Here is an 18,375-nt window from a genome sequence, read left to right as displayed (position 1 = left end):
AATGAAAACACTCTTAGGGTTTCATCTGTTCATTTAAATCTCCTTTGGGTCTAGGAATTTCTTGGTCTCTACAGAGAAAGCAGGACTCAGAATAATTCCACATGTACTAGTATTAGACACCAAAGCATTCCAGCACCATAACAGGATAATGCTAAGGCTCAAATTACCTCTTCTCTCTTCTACACAGGCAGAACAGACACTTGAAGAACACTGGGCAGAAGAGAGAAACAAAAGTGAAAAAAACCAAAGGAAATACAAAAATATGAAAAAAAAGAAATGAAAGTAATGAAATTTTAGCAATGTGTTCACGTCTCTACAATTTGTTTTTTCTCACAATATAAAACCCCAACTAGATTCACTCTCAAAAGACAAGGAAGAAAATAAGGAACAGAGAACATTCTAGTTTCCTGCTGCTTCTAAGAAAAGCAGTGAAAGCATGTCAGAGTAAAGAGACTTGGAACTGCTAATTTAGATGCAGCTTAAGATTAGAAATTCACTTTCATCTAAAATAAGGAACATCCACCATGTGCCTACCAAAAAAACTTTTTGCTGAGTCATTAAAATATATTTAAGTAGTTGGGCAATTGTACACACTACCTCTTCAGTCATCTGTTTCTTAGCTGCTTTATTAAATATTTCAGAAGCAGCTCAATCAGAAAAGACAAAGAGCATGAGTGGATGATACAAAACTACAGATATTTGGAATCTGTGGCAAGCTTGGCATAACAAGTTGAAGAAATGTAGTGGTCAGGAATGATTATAAAAAAATCAGTTTAACAAATCAGAATTCAAACAGTAATAGGGTAAGGCACAAAGTAAAACACTCCAAAATGTATTTGAAATGACAGCGTTTTGTCTTTTGAACTTTTTGTATAGAACTAAAAGAGAGCAGTTAACATTGGTGGGCAAGTAATAAATTAATGTCTTAACCTTTCAAAACAAAAATTTCCTTTTATAATTGCCATCTCTAATAATTGTATGATTTGCAATAAAGCTGCCACTTCTCGTAACTCTTTTCTCTGAGAGCAGCTTTACTTAGTACAAAACCATCACAACCAGCTTTCTACCATGATAAATCTCAAAAATCCATCAGTTTGGGATTGTAATGAATGGATGCTGAAGTGGACGACAATGCACCCCAAGGCAGCAAACCAGGTATGTGTTCTCTTTGCTGGTGGCACACTAAGCAACAGCAAGATACTTCATCTCACTGTGGTCCTCCTCCCATCCACTGTGGATGTATTTTTTAAGTACTGTCATGCTTTTGCTCATTACAGTCACAGTTGGGCCTCAGTGTTTGCTTTTTCCCTTTAAACATCTGTCCTGCAATAATCAATGTGCACAAAGCAAGTTCTCAAAACACAACTGGTGTTTCAGAACAGAGCACCCAGGGAATGAGACCTGTCTCCACGTCCCAAGAAAAAACAAGATTTATGGCAACTTAGACAATTGTTTAGAGGGGAAAAGAAGCTATTTTTAACTATCCTTCTTAGTGGCTGCACTTAAGGGAGGCTCCATTTCCTTTCTTCATCTTACACAGCAGCCATAACTACTACTTCCTTTTCCCTCAGCTGTTTTTACAAAATATCAGGGCTTGCAGCTTGCAAGTACACACTGTCTTCAACACAGTCACAGGTTCAAAGCAAAAGCCTCCAAACCAACTGCTTCCAAACCAACTTCTGCCCTGAAGGGCAGCAGGCAACTTTACCTTTGAGTGTATCTATTTCTGTCCCACACAGAAATAGCAAGCCTGAATTAGGCAGGGCCCTGAGGCCAGCCAGGGGATCCAGATTCAAGCTGCTGTGTAAATAAGTGTACAAGGGGATGCAGACCTCACACAAACCACTACAGATTGTGGTTGTGCTGCTCAAGGACTGCTACTTGGTGTGATCATTTGCACTTGGGACAACTAAACTCCAGTACAGGAATCAGTAAAGACAGACAGCACTGCTAAAACAAGTCTTCTGCAGCCCTTAACAGAACTAGATAAATGCTACCATATGCCAAGTATGGGACATGAGAAAGGAACTCTGTCTTTGTCTTCAGATGGAGACATTTGAGATGAAGACAGTATTTGTGTTCACATTTGTATACATTTGGTGAATAAAAACCGGAAGGATAGGAAGGGCAGAGCAAGCAAAGGCTACTGCAATTCTAAGCTCACTTCCAAAGACTGATCTCATCAGTCTTGCACAATACAATTCCAACACAAAGATGAAAATTCAAAATAAATCCAGCAGAACTGCAAGTTATCCGCTATCACACTAATGACCAGATACAGATCTCCCAGAGAGCATGATCATTTTCTTTTTGAACTCTCACACCCACCTTCCCCTGCCACACAGGAGTTTACAATGCTGAGAATAATTTTGGGCTTTGTCTATGCAATGACAAATTATATTACCAGCTTGCCTCTCAAAAGTCCTGGAACCTTTTATTAAAATGCACCATAAGAGAAATCATTTGGAAATCTGTGGCATGGAACCTGTATATTCCTCAAGGACTAAAATAGCCCTTCCCACAATTTTACCTTAACTGCCCCTCTCCCCAGATCTTAACCAAAGCTTCTTATGATTCTTCTGAAAGCCTTATTTAAATATATATCTGAAATCACTTCCTTAATTACTCACTCAAGCTCATGCATGTTTAAAAGGAGTTTGGTAGGTGAGCCACCTCTTGTGGGCTGTACTGAGCCAAGTTTAGGTAGGCAATGACCGTCCTACACCGCCTCTAATCTCACCCCAACAGCATCTCCCCTGAACAAATTACACATCCACAGCGCATCTGTCAATTAACAGCCTCAGAGTTTGTGTTCTGCAAGACAATAAAAGTAGAAAAATAAAGAAGCCTTACTTTTTGAAAGCATACCAGAAGAGTCAGAGAAGCTAAGGATTCCTCTAGGGAAGAATAAACTTCAGTCTCTTGCACTTCCTTTATGCACCCCAGTTGATCTGAGCACTTATCAAAGATCTCTTTTTAGTAACATGATACAACTCGTTTCTTTTCATTAAAGAGAAGAAATGCATAAAACAGCAATGTTCAAGTGGAAATAAAAATGTCTTTCTACAATAACTGAAATAAGGGCAGTAAGTGAAATTTAAGAAGAGATAGTATCAAGAAAGAAGCACACAAAGAACCATCTCTGAGCTGGAGGATAAAACATCCATGGGGAAGGGAGAAGCAGGAGAGTGTGCAACTGTGAAAGTCTATTCCCTGCAAGGCCTTGAAATTACCCCTTTTTCACCAGATGAGGCAAGTACCCTGCAGAGAGACACCTCATAAAAACCATCATAGTTCTGCACAAAGCATCTGAACTAAGGTCAGATAGTTGCTATAATGAGTTTAGGGGTTTATATGACTAATTTCATGCTTATTTATAATGCTCTGGTTGTATGTAATTTTGATTTTGTGAGTGAAAACAAAACTACAGGACTGTGCTCATTCTCTGCTAAGAACATTTGCATCTTCCCTTCTTTAAATGCTCCACTTGGATCTTAATCTGCAGGATTACAATCTCCTGCTCAAGCAGAACAATTGACAAGGGAGAAGGAAGGATGTCCACAAAGCCAGATAACATAAAATATGAAACTACAGTGTTAAATTTACTTAATTTATCCTACAGCAACTCAGCATCTGCATACTCACAACTTCTTTCCAAGAGCTGTTTTAACACTTACCACAGGTTAGGAACATGCACAGAGTCAATCAAAGCACAGCAGTTGGCAAACTACCTTCCATCTGAACTCACTCTCTTCCTTTACATCTCTTTGTTAACTGTTCTTAACAATTATCCTCAAGCTGTTATGGTGTATCTCACTCTTTGTGCCTCCTGTACTATTAGGGGCATCTGCTATTAACTGTGTGTCCTCGCATAACCAAGAAAACTTGAAAATACATTTCCACACTTTCTTCAATATCTCCCACATTTTTCCACTCCTAACTCCTCTCCAACTAATTCTGGTAGTGTCCATGTAGAGATATGGCTACCAAATCCAGCAGAAGTATTTAACAGGGCTCACTTTGTGCCACATCACACTTACCTCTTAATTTTGCTATGCCTTAGAAATAGACACCATCCAACTTCATAAATAAAATACAATAAAAAAGGCCTTTTCCTGTAAATGCTGTTTGAAAAAGCCAAAGCTCGCTCTGTTCCTCTTCAATCAAAGGGAGCTGAGTTTCTACTGGTGCTTTCTAATACTTATTGCTATAAAACTGCACTTCAAACTTCCTCTCACCTCAACTAGATAATAAGCTATTCCTTAAATCAAACATAATTAACTGTACAGCAATTCATTGAACCATTTCTCTCAAAAACCACCACTCCTATAAAATGAGGAGGAGCTGGCATTCTGCAGTTCTGACCACATCCCTCCAGGTGAGACCCTCAGCCCCAGGGCCTGTGCTGCTGGTGATGGCACTGAGGTCTCCAGGTGCCTTTGTGCCCAGCACAGCACATTGTTCAGCTGCAAGGTCCCTTTTCAGAAGGTGATTAGCCTGCCTTGTTTGCTGCAGATGAATGATGCTCCCGTGCCTGTCTAGACTGAGACTCGCTGGAATGCAGTTACCTCTGCACCTCGCATTCCCACACCTCAGGGAAGTGAGGCAAGCTGCAGTGTTATCAATGAAGCACTGAAACAAACTGCTTTATGTCATTGCCACAAAGGAATTTACTATCAGATCCCATCGCATACGTCACCCTCCTGTGCCATTAAATATTTCAGCTCAATGCAATAACTGTTTGTTTGTGGTACCCCTGCATTTTACACCAGTTGGCTGCAGTCACATGTTGAAAGCACATGTCGGTAACATAAAGGTAAATTCGTGACATGCTTATTCTAGCCATCTTAAAAAGAATAACAAAGCCAAGGGTGGAGAAGGATGGACAAATCTAGGAAAGAATCAAGACACAAATACCTTCTTCTGTAATAACACTGGTAAACATCCAGCCAGGATGTCTAGTTTTATCTGGGGAAGCCAGGATATTGTGGTAGGCTTACTTCTCTGTATTTCCTGGCAGCCTCAATAAAATGCCTGATCTCCAATACCTCTGTCAAGTTGAAAGAACTACCCATAAATGTGTACTAATGAATAAAGTATTCAGAACACAGGAATACTAAAAAGGCTTCTGGGATTACACCAGCATCTTGTATAATAAGTATCTGGAAACAGAATATAACTGTACTGGATTTCATTGTCCCAAAGTGATTCTGGATTTAAGCTTATAGCATGAACACAAAAACATGAAAAAAACAACACCGAGAGGCTCAGAACTGGCATCACATCAGCACAGAAAGGGAAAAGTGACTTATTAAATTTCCATTTAAAGAGAACATTCATAAATGTTCATTTCCCCCTCAGCAAAGATATAAAAGACAAGTTAGTTGATACAGTAAAAAAGTTCAGTATGTAGAATTATCTTGATTTATCTTCAATTAGAAGCCTGTCTAAAGGCTGTTGTCTTTGGGTTTTTCTTTTGCATTATATGCATGAACATATTGCAGGAAGACTGGAAGTGCTATACAACAGTGTCATTAAATGTATGCTGAATTCTAATGACTGAAAACTATGGCTTTAACTACATTTAAAGATTTGAACTTGGCCGAAAAGATACCAATATGCACAACAAACACATTAAACCAGCACCAAAGAGAAGGCATATCTCACCTTGCTGTAATAAAGCAACCCTAAAACACAGGTACTGTATGGAAAACTCCACAGCCTTTCAGTCACTTCAATTAAGCACTAGTTTTCACTAATATGTAACAACACATTTATGGAAGATTAATCATAATCAAAAAGACAAAGACATTAAAAAGGTTGAGATTTTAAGTAAATTCTTATTTCAGTTAGTACAACTGTGGGTTATTCAGGCTCTCTGTAAAAAGGTTCTGTAAATTTTTGCATTATATGCCACATAAAAACTTTTTTAAAATGTTCTTTAAAATGGAAGAGTTAAATGTGGAAACAAGTAAAATTTTGCTTTTCATCTGTTTCTTTACAGGTCAAACAAAAACCTGTTGCTGCTATTATCATGAGCATTGGCTACACACAGTGCAGTTCAGACAGAGTTCTAGGGCACATTCTGGATTTACTGGCAATTTCAGATGCTTTCTCACTTAGCCAGTGCAAGCTCCCTTCTGAAACAGGGCATCCAGGAGTGAGAGGACAATGCACACTGCCCTGGTGCTACACACAATTCACTCTTCTTCACAATGGGTCTCCTGGTGTTTCATGAGAACCTTAATTAACTGCAGAGCTTTTTTTTTCCCCACCTATCTTCTCCCCTCATTACTGGATCACCAAGTCTGTTCCTAGTTTTGTTTATACCACATTAAAAGCCCATTCTTTATTTTTCTGCATGCCTTATTATCTTCTCAGCTCAGGTCTTTTGTTGCTAACCCTTCTCCCACTCTTCCAAAACCAGTCAAGAAAATCAACTTGCTGGCTATGATATCACTTTGGCAATATTTGCTTCCCTCACAATATTTGCAGACCTTCACTTCTTCAAGATGAAAGACTTTGTTTTGATAACTACTTCAAAGTACATAACATCTGAATACTTGTTTCCACATTTAACTCTTCCATTCCTCAACAGAACTCAATGCAACATCCCTTTCAGTACATTCCCTCTTAAATGCCCCCTAGATTTCCCCAGTGAAGTGACTCCTGCTCATAATATTCTTACCAGTCTCATATATTATGGCACCACTTATTATTCAATTGTCCTATTGTCTTAGGACCTCACTGATTTTTTTCCCCATAACATTGCAAAATGATAAGAAAATATTCTTACATTCTCCAAGTGAAACCACAAAGTTATTATATTATTACTGTATCACTAGTGTTCCTTAAACAACCCACCCTCTCCCCATTTTTAAAATTAATTTACTCAGTGATGTCATATTTAGACTGTGTAATCCTGGACCCAAAGGCCACATCTTCAGTTTTAAGTAGCTATACAGTCTACATACAGATTAGTAAAATAATAATAGGGGGTTATTTGTTTTGCACACAAACGTTCTATTTCAGTATTTCTTAAAATAAGGGAAGCTAAATTTGCTGACAGCTTCCTTAATGGTACTATTTCTCTGACAGGAAACAATAAAAGACAACAAAGTATCTCTATTTGCCACTTCGGATATTTCTAAGTCTGTATGGAAAAAAATGAGGAAAAATACTAGATTTGAAATTCTTGGCTAAAACAATGAGAAAAAAACTGTGACCAAATAATTGTGTTCTGCTACAACAGCATTAACTACTACAGGTTAAATTTAACTAAAATTTAATTAGGTCAGATTCATCTTAGCATAACTAAAAGAGAAATTATTTAACAGGTCCTGATAGAATGTGGAGGTAATTAATAAGTGTAAAGTTTACCCATCCCACAAAATAAGCCATTTATGAAGATTTTTTGGAAGTTAAGAATGCCATGCAAACAGTAAATGTTCTAATATTAAAAGTGTTAGCAGCAGAACATATTGGTAGAATTTTGGTAACATAGTGAGTATGTAGGGATACACACAGACACACATTCATATATACATATATGTTTTACAATTTATCTTCACTGTATCTATGCCATACACATAAGAACTGAGAATTTGCATCTTTTCTATATAAAAAAAAGTTTACAGAGATCCAAATAATACCGCAGTGGGCACGAGGAATGATTTCTCCTACTGTTTCCACATCTTTTTTTCACTCATTGAAATTCACTGAGTCACTCATCGCTGCCTGCAGAGCCGAGTGAGAATAGCACGGGAGTTCTTGCCCTCCCGGCAGCCGAGGGAGCGGCGCGGCAGCAGCAGCAGCGGCAGCCCCGGCGGGGCCGAGCCCGGCTCCTGCTCCTGCTCCCGCTCCCGCCCGGCCGCACCGCCCCGGCCCGCCCGGCTGCTCCGGGGCCGGCAGCTGCAGCGTCTCGGCCAGAAATAAGGGAAAAGAACTTCAAACATGCAAACACTAGAAACCAACACCGCGCTGGCATCCAGACGAACTTCATTACATGGCTCCTTTTATCCTTCTCTGATTGCAGCCGAAATTATTTTAATACAGAAAGCTGCTTCTTGGGCTAAGTGCCTGCTTTGCATATATATGGCAGCGCCACCGTCGAGCTAAAAGACAGCTGCTACAATTTTCCTACAACCTTAGTCTTCTTCACCTTACTATATTGGTTTTACATACCATTCATATCTCAGACAGGTAAATATGATAAAAACTTATATTTAAGAACTGTTAATAATTTTAAAACATCTAAATTTTCAGCTAAGTCCCTTCTCCACAATTAAACATAAAAAAATCAATTTCTAGTGTTTAGATTTTAAACAAATAAAAAGAGTGACAAAAATTCACAGCACATTATTTTCTGCAAAAAATATGTCCACACCAAGATTTTTGCAGCTTGGAAGGTACAGAAACGCTAAGCCTCCCAAAGAAATCAGCTTTACTGACTTCTCTCTGCATCAGAAGGAAGGACTAATTTTGAAGCAGATTCAGCAACAATGTGACTACAACAGAACCACTACTCTAACAAACGCAAGCATTTTTTTACAGTGGATAACTAAGCATACTGCTGTCGTATCATTTATTTAATATAATCACTACTAGAGAAAATGGCTTTAATGGTATCACAACCCACTATTTTTCCTGATACAATTTTGTGAAGTCTAACAAAGGATTGTGGATTAATTTGAAGTCTTGGGAAAATCTAATTAAGGTTCTTTAACATGGATGGTCTAGGAGTCTTGTATCAAGTATCTGCTGCTTTAATTGTAGAAATAAAATGTTTTATTTTTAACAGAAAGCAAACCATACTGAGGAAGTCTCATAAGGGAAAAGCAAGAGCAGTAGATCATGTTTAGTCAGTTGTTCTTGTCCCTGAACTCCATTACAGCTTCTCACACCAGGTAAAGCTGACCTTTGTGACTTATGCAGAGGGAAGTGCACTTGATGCCAGGAATGACGAGCTTGAGATGACACTGCCAACGCCCAACACGGATATTAATTAGGTGCTGCATTCTCCAATGTATAAACTAAGGAGCCAATTAACGTACCTGACCTACGATCATACTTACAGCCATCTCACCACCACCAAAAAACCCAAAAATCCTCTTACCCATCTTTTCTTACACTCATCCTGCTTACAACTCAAAACAGTCAAAGAATATATAGTAAAAGCAGCAGCATAAACGTCAGCTTTTGGCTGGACATAATAGTAAGAGCTTCTGTACTGACCTGTTAGTGGCAGTGGGCAAGGTAATGCAAGGTTCCCTGAACCACTGCCAGTGTCACTGTCTGCCACTTACTCCAGAAGGTGACAGTTCATACCTTGCCATTACTCCTGCTTAAACAAACAATAAACTACTTTTCACGAACTTCACAGATTGAAGCAAGTATAAATATATGCATTACAAAAACATTCAAAGGGACCACTGGAAAAGCCTGAGTTACAGCACTGTTGAAAAGAAGATCATAAGGAAATTTGATGTGTGGGGTATCTGAACTACAGAATACGCACAGGACAATCAGCTAAATGTAGTTTTGAAGCGTGAAAAACAATGCATACCATTTAAGTTACTCATACACACTGTGAAGTTCATAAATGGATGATAAGCATTCAGTAAAATGATTTGGGCATTGTTTTGCAAGTTCAGTCAAAAAATTGGCTACTACATTGTCTCAGAAGCACCGGTTGTTCCACAAGCAGCAAACTAATTGCCTAGAAATGTGACTCTTCTCCCACACTTCTTAGCCAACTCCCACATCTCCCACAGAGGGATCCCTCATTCTCCCCCAGATCTCCTACAGCATGCCAAGTGAACAGGAAAAAAAAATATTCTGTGCATAGTCCAGAGCAGTGTATGCATCAACACTTACATCCTGGGCTGAGTTATGCTCTTTTCCCTTGAAAAACCTCTACCTTGGAACTTTTTCCTCTATTCCTCTATTCAGTTCCTAATTTTTCATGAAAATGGTAGCAAATTAATCTCTTGAGACTTTTCTCATCTTTCACATATGGTTGAAATTGGCTAGCAGATTACGGAGTTAGAGGTGGAGACAGAAGGGTTCACAGATGTCAGTCTTCTGGGTCCATAATGCATATTTTTCCTTCCTTTTCTCACAGAGTAAACCAAAGAGAGAATACAGAGTACTGAGAGATACAAAAGGTAGACACATTTACAGTTCAAAACAGAACACACGATTCGAAGCAAACTCAGTAAGGCAACTGACAAAACTGACACATCCCAGTGAAGCAACATTGAAACAAAATGCCACCACCACCCAAAAGCTTGCGGTTTTGAAACTTACAAAACTGAGGGAAAAAGAGAAGGGTAAAGGCATCATCTGAATGACTGTGCGTCTCATTCATTCTCACAAGAAAGAACAGAGATCTCCCAAACTGCTACCTATAACCATGCTTTGTCTGCCTTCCCAGTGCAGAAGGTTCATTCCACTCATTCTCCAAGCAAGTCTGACAAATGTTCAGACACTATCTCTGTCTGGCTGTCTCATACGCCTTGGTTCTCATCCCACAGCAAACCAGAGCCAATCCTTCATCCTTTCAAACCTCTCCTGTCCCAGCCTTTCTTCCTGCTCACCACACCCCCTGACTGACCTCTCCTATCAGATTCTCAGCTGCTCAGCCCAGCTCACAGATCTGCTATTAACACATTAACAGACGTCTCCAGTCACGAAGGCACCATCAGGAATCGCAATTCTGGGAAGGCCACAGTTCTCAAAATTTTTAAAAACTGAAAAATTGCATTTTAAAACACTGATGATCAAAAGCTTAAAGACAGGAACTTATCTAAACTGGTACTCCCTGGCAATTGCCTGTGTATGTATACTACATTACATTTTCAGGTGGATTGCCACATATTAATTATGGCATATCTTAAACAATCTTGCATTATAAAAGAGGCAAAAAAAATCTACTACTGTTGCATTATGAAAAACATGATAATTAAGCACTGTAACAGGCCAGACTACCTAGACAGGCTGTGAAATCCCTCTTCACTGGAGATTTTAGAGATGTTAGACAGACATCATTATCTGTACTTACACAACCAGGCCATGGAGGAAACAGAGATACAATTCCAGCCTTATGCCTCTGTAAACTTATCCTTCAGAAAAAAAAAATAAGAGGGAAAAAAACCCAAAAACAATACACCACCAAAAATCACAAACAGGTAAAAAACAATCAACCAAAAAAAACCCCACCAAAACCCCCAAAACAAAACACCATAAAAGCCACACTGTAGAAAATCAGTTCGCATACTGAAATGTTAGTCTTTTGGGGAACAATTCCTGTATTTCACTTATTCTTAAATTCAAAATCAAGCTGTGAGTAGATCCACTATGTCTACAATCTCAATAAAATTAATAGTTACTGCCTGCAAGCTATGCACAGATTCCAGTCCTACCCAATCTAAATCATCACCCAGCCTGTTTTATTCAGGGCATAAACATTTTGTTCCAAATGAAACTTTACACTCAGCTCACAGCCCTGGCTATAAAGTTATATTCTGCCCAGAAAATGACAGCACATATTCATAGCACAGCCAGACTGAGTCCAAACACAATGCAGCTCCAGGACCAGGCACTCTGTTGTTAAGAATAAAACATTGCTGAAGAACCCAATACAAATTTATTGTCTCTTCAGTGAGAAAGGCAGAGGAAAATGGTATTTACCAAGGAAACAATGTCACTGACTATACAAACTACTGATAAATACCTAATGAAATATAAAAATGGGAGCAACAATGCAGAACTCAACAAATATTTTTTTTACAGAAATTTGTAGTAAGTGCTAGGGAGATGCCATCAAAATAACCACTTCAACAAACCTCACTGTAAGAAAATGTTAAGAAATACAGTTATGCTTCCCTCTCTGTCCAGGGTGAAGTGAGGTTGGCCTGCCTTCATCAGAGAAGGATAGGCAGACAACTGAGCCAACTTTTTATACACGGTGCCTTTGAGGGTAAAACCATTCACACTGGAGCAAGATATCTGTGTAATGTCTCAGGGCTTGAAATTTGAGTTCCTTGGCCACCAGATGAGCACAGCTTCCATCTCCTCACAGGCTGTGCCAGCAGTGCACAGTGCAGTATCCCAGTACTGAAGTCTGCTTGGGAACTGGAAGCGCCTGAGTCAAAATATCACAGAGGCTCACACAGGCTGATTTACCTAAAGGAAAAAGGCTCTTCCCAGCAGGGTGAACAGCTTGCACAGCTACACAATTTCTTTACACAAGCCCACAGCCCATGAAGGCCCAGCCTGGTGTCCAGGCTGCACTTGTGCTGAGGTTATCCTCCAGGCACCAGTGTGCACCTCAAGCCAACAGCCTGGCTTCCATTTCCCAGGCTCAGATTTCTGAGACGACTCCCAACACAAACAGAAAAATAAGCAGAATTTTTAGGTTACATTTGAAAAAACATAAACAATGGGTGTAGCTCTTGTAAATAAGGAGAAATCAGGGTGCAGATAAGTTTAAAAAAACCCCACTGTTTAATATGCAAGATACACAGGGTCAGTTACTAATTTGAAACACCTAATTAGAAGAACTAAGTTGAATATCCAAAGGAGATTATTCCTCATTTCACCCAATTCACATTTCAGATAAATTATGTTGAGATACTAAAGTAACTTAAACGAGCACGGCAGAATTAGATAAAGATACTTCAGTTCACTCATTTTAATTAATAATTAAATTTTCATTAAAAAAAAAATCAATCTCTATCCAATTCCTTCCCTGCTTTAATTTTTGAAGCCCTGTTGAACTGCACGGATACAGAATTATGAAAATACTCCCAAAGATAAAAGGATATTCTGTTTGCTTTAATTTTCACCTATACTTTCTGCAAATTATTTACACATTAGACAATGGAATGCTGTCTACCCTGGACATGTATGCAGAAGGAAAAGTGGTTCAGTATTGCATATCACAGAACGTAAGCAAGTGAAATGAGGAAAGATTGTATCTTTAATATCTGGTCCATACAAACACCCAAACAAAATTCTTTTGCAATACTGGGGAATAGCTCAAAGGTTCACCAACCACCTCTTCAGGCACAAACCCTCATGATGAACACACCAGAATCCTCTACAATATAAAGACATGTTTTTATATGTCTCCCAGTTCTAAACAAAAGATTTAGAAATAACTATTTAAAAGAATTTGAAAAATAAAGAACAAAATGTTGCAAACCATTTTTGTCCAATACTGCTTTTTAAACCTCTACCCAAGACTGCTGTCAGTAAAATGTCCTCACTAAAGCATTTCTCTTTACAAAGACTAATACATTATTTAAACGCAGACTTATCAGATAACTGTTAAGATCTGTATTTTAAAGAGGAAACCAGTAATATTTTCCTCCTAAGAATCAGCAAATATTTCTGCATCTAGAGCTCGTTCTTTATTATATCTTCAATTAGAAAGGGCAAGGAAGAACCACCTTCTTGCTTCATTCATATTTCAGATTATGAGTGGAACTATCATCTACAACCTCACGGTAAGATTTTTTGTGTCATCTTCTTTATTCATTGTTTTATCTTCCCTTTCCTGTCCATACTAACCCCAGGTCTTTGTGGAGCTCTCCCCAGAGAGGTCCAGATATTCTCCTCCAGACAGAAACTTAAAAACCTGTTATCAAAATACTTTTCCTCTGATGTCATGATTTTGCATTTATAGGCACTCAATTCTATACACTGCTGAGATATAGTATCTGTTCACTAATCAGAAGAAAGAATTAATAGGGGTTTCAAAGCTACAAAGGCAGCATTTTCACTCTGATGGGAGCATACAGTTCATACTTTGGGGGAGGGGAAGAGAAGAAAGAGTGTTGGCTCTTTCATGAACATAAAAGGGCAGAATTACACATTAGTGTAGCTTCCCCATGTATAGACATTTTTTTCTGAAATGCAGTGTAAACTTAAAATCAGCCATTAGCTTCCTTAACTAAAGCTCAAATCATCCATGTAATTACTTTTACAGAGGATTATGACCAAGTTTTTTTAAAATGTGAATTGTTAAAATTTCACAATTAAGAAATAAATCACAATGGGAAAATAGGTTCCTATTCACAAACCAACCGACCAAGCTGGCACCGTTAACACCCTTTTAACAAGGCAGAACTGAAATACTGGGAATGCTGTTGCCAGGTCAGAACTGAAGTGAATTGGGTACACCGTGCAAATGGACTCTTACAGCACCTGCCCAGCCCTTGGCCTGCTACAAATCTGTGCTTGCTCCTTCAGTAACCCTTCTTCATCAGGGCACAGAAATTACCAACTCACCGAAGTTTGCACAAAGGCAAAAAAAAAGCCTACACTTTATAAAAAAATTCATTTGAAAAAAAAAGTTGAGATGCTGATGCTGAGCATTCTTGATTCATATGTGCTTTAATACCAAGATTTTTGACCTTCAGAAGTCCCTTTTCCCAGGAAATAAAAAAAGAGGGGAATAAACCAAAAACACTCCTCAGAAACGACCACAGAGAGACGCTGCAGACATCCATCTAAAATAATGGCAGTCAAAGGTCAGGATGATATAGGGAACATCGAGCTTTTCATTTATGAATCTTTCTGAAAGAGACCTCTTAGTAAGTAGAAGCAAGAAAATCAGGGACTATCCAGTCAGAGAAAACTGCCTAAACATGTGTCATTTACAGGATTTTCCTAATAATGGCACCAAGTATCTTCAACTTTGACAAATTAATTTTAAGACCTCACTGAAATCTAACATGGAAACCACCATGCTTGTTGGGTCATCTAAGCAACATTCAGCAATTTTCCTCTGAAGATTCGCTTATGAACTATATCCAGAAGATTACAAAATATCAGGAAGAAAAGCAAGCACTGCAGATTGGATCCCGATCAGTAAAACGACAGAAAAGTCGTAGGAGTCTTCCAAAAGTGCTGGAAAAAGCATACTGCAAGAACAATTGGTATTCCTGCCTAACAAAGCTGGGTTACACTCGAGGGCTCCAACACGTTAATCTGTCACCGTGACAGAAAAGCAAAGGATGCCAGACCAACATACATCTCTTTTCCAACACCCTGCATATCTAACACTGAGCTTCCGAAGACAATTAAAAATAGGACTACAGTATCCAAATATACGAGTAAGGATGCTCTTAGCATTTCTGCTTCCAACTTCGTCATAAAAAAGAGTACCCTTCAAGACCTTTCAGCATTCCTTAATAGCATTTTGTGTGTTCTATAATCACAAGTGACAAAAAGAAATAGCTCCATATTTGCTTCAGACTCTCCAGGGGAAAAAAAAATACACATTACAGTAATTCTGTTACAAAACTACAGCACATGTGTAAGGCCCCGAGAAGCACCGATGCTGATAAAATTAAAAATGGCTGTGCCCGAAGATCCCACAGCGAAACAGGCACAGCTCTGCTGACGATTAAAATATATATTAAAAATTCCTGCATTACCTTACAAAGGGCGAGGTATGCAAAACAAAAAGATTATATATATTTCCAAAACTGAAGTAAGTTATTAGACAAGAGATGCAGATCTAAGCAAAGCATTCTTACTGAGTGCAGGTCGAGCTCATTTACACAATAAAGCAGATTTTATTCCCCGAGACACTTAACGTATCACGATTTCAAAACTTTTATCAGGCTTCGCCGCTGAAATAGATGCCCAGCACTTTGTAAGGAGGCACCGATGTGCCCAAATACCAGCGGACCCCACCCCCTTCCCGCTGCCAAAATGGCCAGTTCGTTCCACCCAGTGGCTACTCACCAGCCGCAGTGCCGAGCAGCAGGGTGGCACTGGAGAGCAGGAGCACCAGCTCAAGGTGCTGCAGTGAGGCAGGCATACCTGGGCAAGCCACGGTTCGAGCCGCCAGCAGAAAAAAAAAGGGGGTTTAAAAAAAAAAAAAAAAGAAGCCAAACCCCGAAGAGAGGAAATTCCTCTTGCTTTCGCACAGCCTTCCTCAACTCTCTCGGTTTACAATCCCGTCTGGAAGGGCAAATGGCAGATGAGAGGAGCCGTCTTCGCTCTTACTCCATTACAGCCGCCTGCCTTCATGCCTCGGGAGCCGGCAGCGCTCAGCGGACACGGGGGAAGCGCCTGGCTCTGCCTCCCAGCCCCGCGGCATCTCCCCCGTCGGGGAGGACGGCGGCACGCTCCCGACCCCGCTGGGAACCGGGCTATTTCCCACGCAGCTTCACGACATCGAAGAAAGCGCCCGGTTGGGAAGGGAACATATCCAGACGCGCCCACAGCGGTGTCAGTCAGCGCGGGCCCTGCGGGCTGGCCGGGGCACGGCGAGGGAGCTAGGCGCTCACGGCGGCGGCGCGTCCCATCCCGGCAAAGGTCTCTGTCCTCCGGCCGCCCCTCCTCGCTGCCTCACGCTCCGGGGAAGGCGGCGGCGAGGCCCCCTGTTCTCACGGCGAGGGCTGCGGCTGCATCCCGGCCCATCTGCCTCCCGCGCCGGGCGGGCTCCTCCGCGCTGCCCCGGCCCCCGCCGCAGCACCGACGCCACCCCCGGCCACCCCGACAAAGGTGGGGCCCGGGGCGGCGAGGCCCCTCCTCGGCGGCTCCAGCTGCGAGCGCACCCGGCTGCTCTCCGCGGGCGAAGGCCCTTCCCGTCCTCCGCCTCCCGCCCCGAGTTTCCACAGCGCCGGGCAGCCTAGCCCGGCCTCCTCACGCCGGTCTCCGCTCAGCCCCTCCGCGCTGCCAGCGCCTTCCTCCCCCCGCGTCGGGCTCGCCGGCGAGGGGCCGCTCCGCCTCCTTCCCCTGCCCGCCGCCGGCTGCGGGCGGGAGCCGAGCGAGGGCCGAAGCTCCGCCGCCCGCGCCCCCTCTCGCCCGCCCGCCCCAACAGCACGGGCGGCTCCAGACACAAAGGGGAGTCGCTGCAGCCGCCGGCCCGGGCGCCCGTCCCGCCGCGCCGCCCCCGCCGCCCGGCCCCGCCCCGCACCATAGAGGTGGCTCCAGGTAGGCAGAGCGGGGCCGCCGGGCGGAGCTCCGCCGGCTGAGGGAGGGGGCGCGGGGCCGAGGGCACCGCCAGGGCGGGAGCTGCGCGCGAGGGGCGGCTCCGAGAGAACGGGAAGGCCCCGCTAGACCTTCCTGGGAAGGCCGCGAACGGCCCCCCCCGCCCCATGCAGGCTGCCTGTGAGAGAGGCTGTCAGCAGGGACGCGTGAGCTCAGGATTCACAAAAAACGCTGTAACAACAAGAAAAAAATGTTTAGCAGTCTCCGAGATTGCGTCATGTTTGAGCTCGGGGGCCTGCCTGTCACACGCCCGGAGCTTCTGCCTCGTCCTCGGGTTCAAGCCCCCGTTATCTCTGTCCCTGTGAGCTCCCCAGGAGCGCTGGCCACAGCACCTACTGCTCTCCTGCGGTGAGCCCAGGCAAGTCATGGAAACACAGATCCCTTAGGTTGGAACAGACCTCTGAGATCATCGAATCCGGCCTGTGACCCATCACCTCCCTGTCAGCCAAGTGCCACATCCAGCCTTTCCTTAAACACCTCCAGGGATGGTGACTCCACCACCTCCCTGGGCAGTCCATCGCCCTTTCTCTGAAGAATTTCTTCCTTATGTCCAATTTGAAATCCACTCAGCTTCGGCCACGTGACTCTGTCAAGCAAAACCATTATCTACCTCTTAAATTAAAGATATTTTATGATTTCAAAATAAAGTGAGCTCACTCAGCTGTTTGTATGCTTTAACCTTTGCTGTATTGCACAGGACCAAAGAGCTGATGGGAGGGCTGCAACTGGAATGCAGTGTTTGATGTTCTGGCCTAGCAAGGCTCTTTCAAACAAGTTTTACTGGCTGTTGCATAGAAAAAAGGTTCTTAAGAACACCCTGCACACTGAAGGCACCTTCAAATCTGGGCATCACCAAAGGCTTGATTATGGGAAATACTTCCCTGTGCCAAAACTCCTATTCCAGTTTCAAGGGTGAACTACAAGTTCAGAAATCCAATTCCACATCTCAAAATATTGAATGATACTACATAAAATGGTGTTGTTGCAATTATTTTAGTGATAATAAAAGTTTTCTGCACAATTCCATTCCTCTTCACAAGCCATAATAAATGAAATAGATGTAATCTGATACTTTGATCATCAAGAGAATTATTAAATAAATTGTACTAGGATATTCTTCATTGTGATGCTTTGGCCAGGGTCATAGTTTGACATTCCTAGGGTCAAGGTGAATTTACACTGATAGTTATAAAGTTGCCTACAATATTGTTACTTCTAATCTATGCAGATCCAACATGGATATGGGTAAGACAATAAAATATAGAATCACAGATTGTAATTTGTATTGCCACTTTCCAGAACTGCAACCACACGTTAACCACAGTATCCTTCCTGTTATTTGTGAAATATGAATGTCAAGAA

General features: G+C 41.7%; 1 protein-coding gene across 1 annotated transcript in view; it reads right to left on the bottom strand.

Annotated features, from left to right (window-relative positions):
* BMPR2 (bone morphogenetic protein receptor type 2) overlaps nt 1–16,451 on the bottom strand; it is a 103,785-nt gene extending 87,334 nt beyond the window's left edge. Inside the window, exon 1 of the mRNA XM_058027629.1 lies at nt 15,760–16,451. Within this exon, the coding sequence (XP_057883612.1) occupies nt 15,760–15,835 (76 nt within the window). The 5' untranslated portion in view covers nt 15,836–16,451. The remainder of the gene's footprint in view (nt 1–15,759) is intronic.
* Nucleotides 16,452–18,375: the final 1,924 nt, after the last annotated feature.

The sequence above is a fragment of the Melospiza georgiana genome, chromosome 7 (assembly GCF_028018845.1).
Source record: "Melospiza georgiana isolate bMelGeo1 chromosome 7, bMelGeo1.pri, whole genome shotgun sequence".
NCBI lineage: Eukaryota > Metazoa > Chordata > Aves > Passeriformes > Passerellidae > Melospiza > Melospiza georgiana.
The sequence above is the reverse complement of the archived record's forward strand: the minus strand, read 5'-3'. Positions and strand labels throughout refer to the sequence as shown.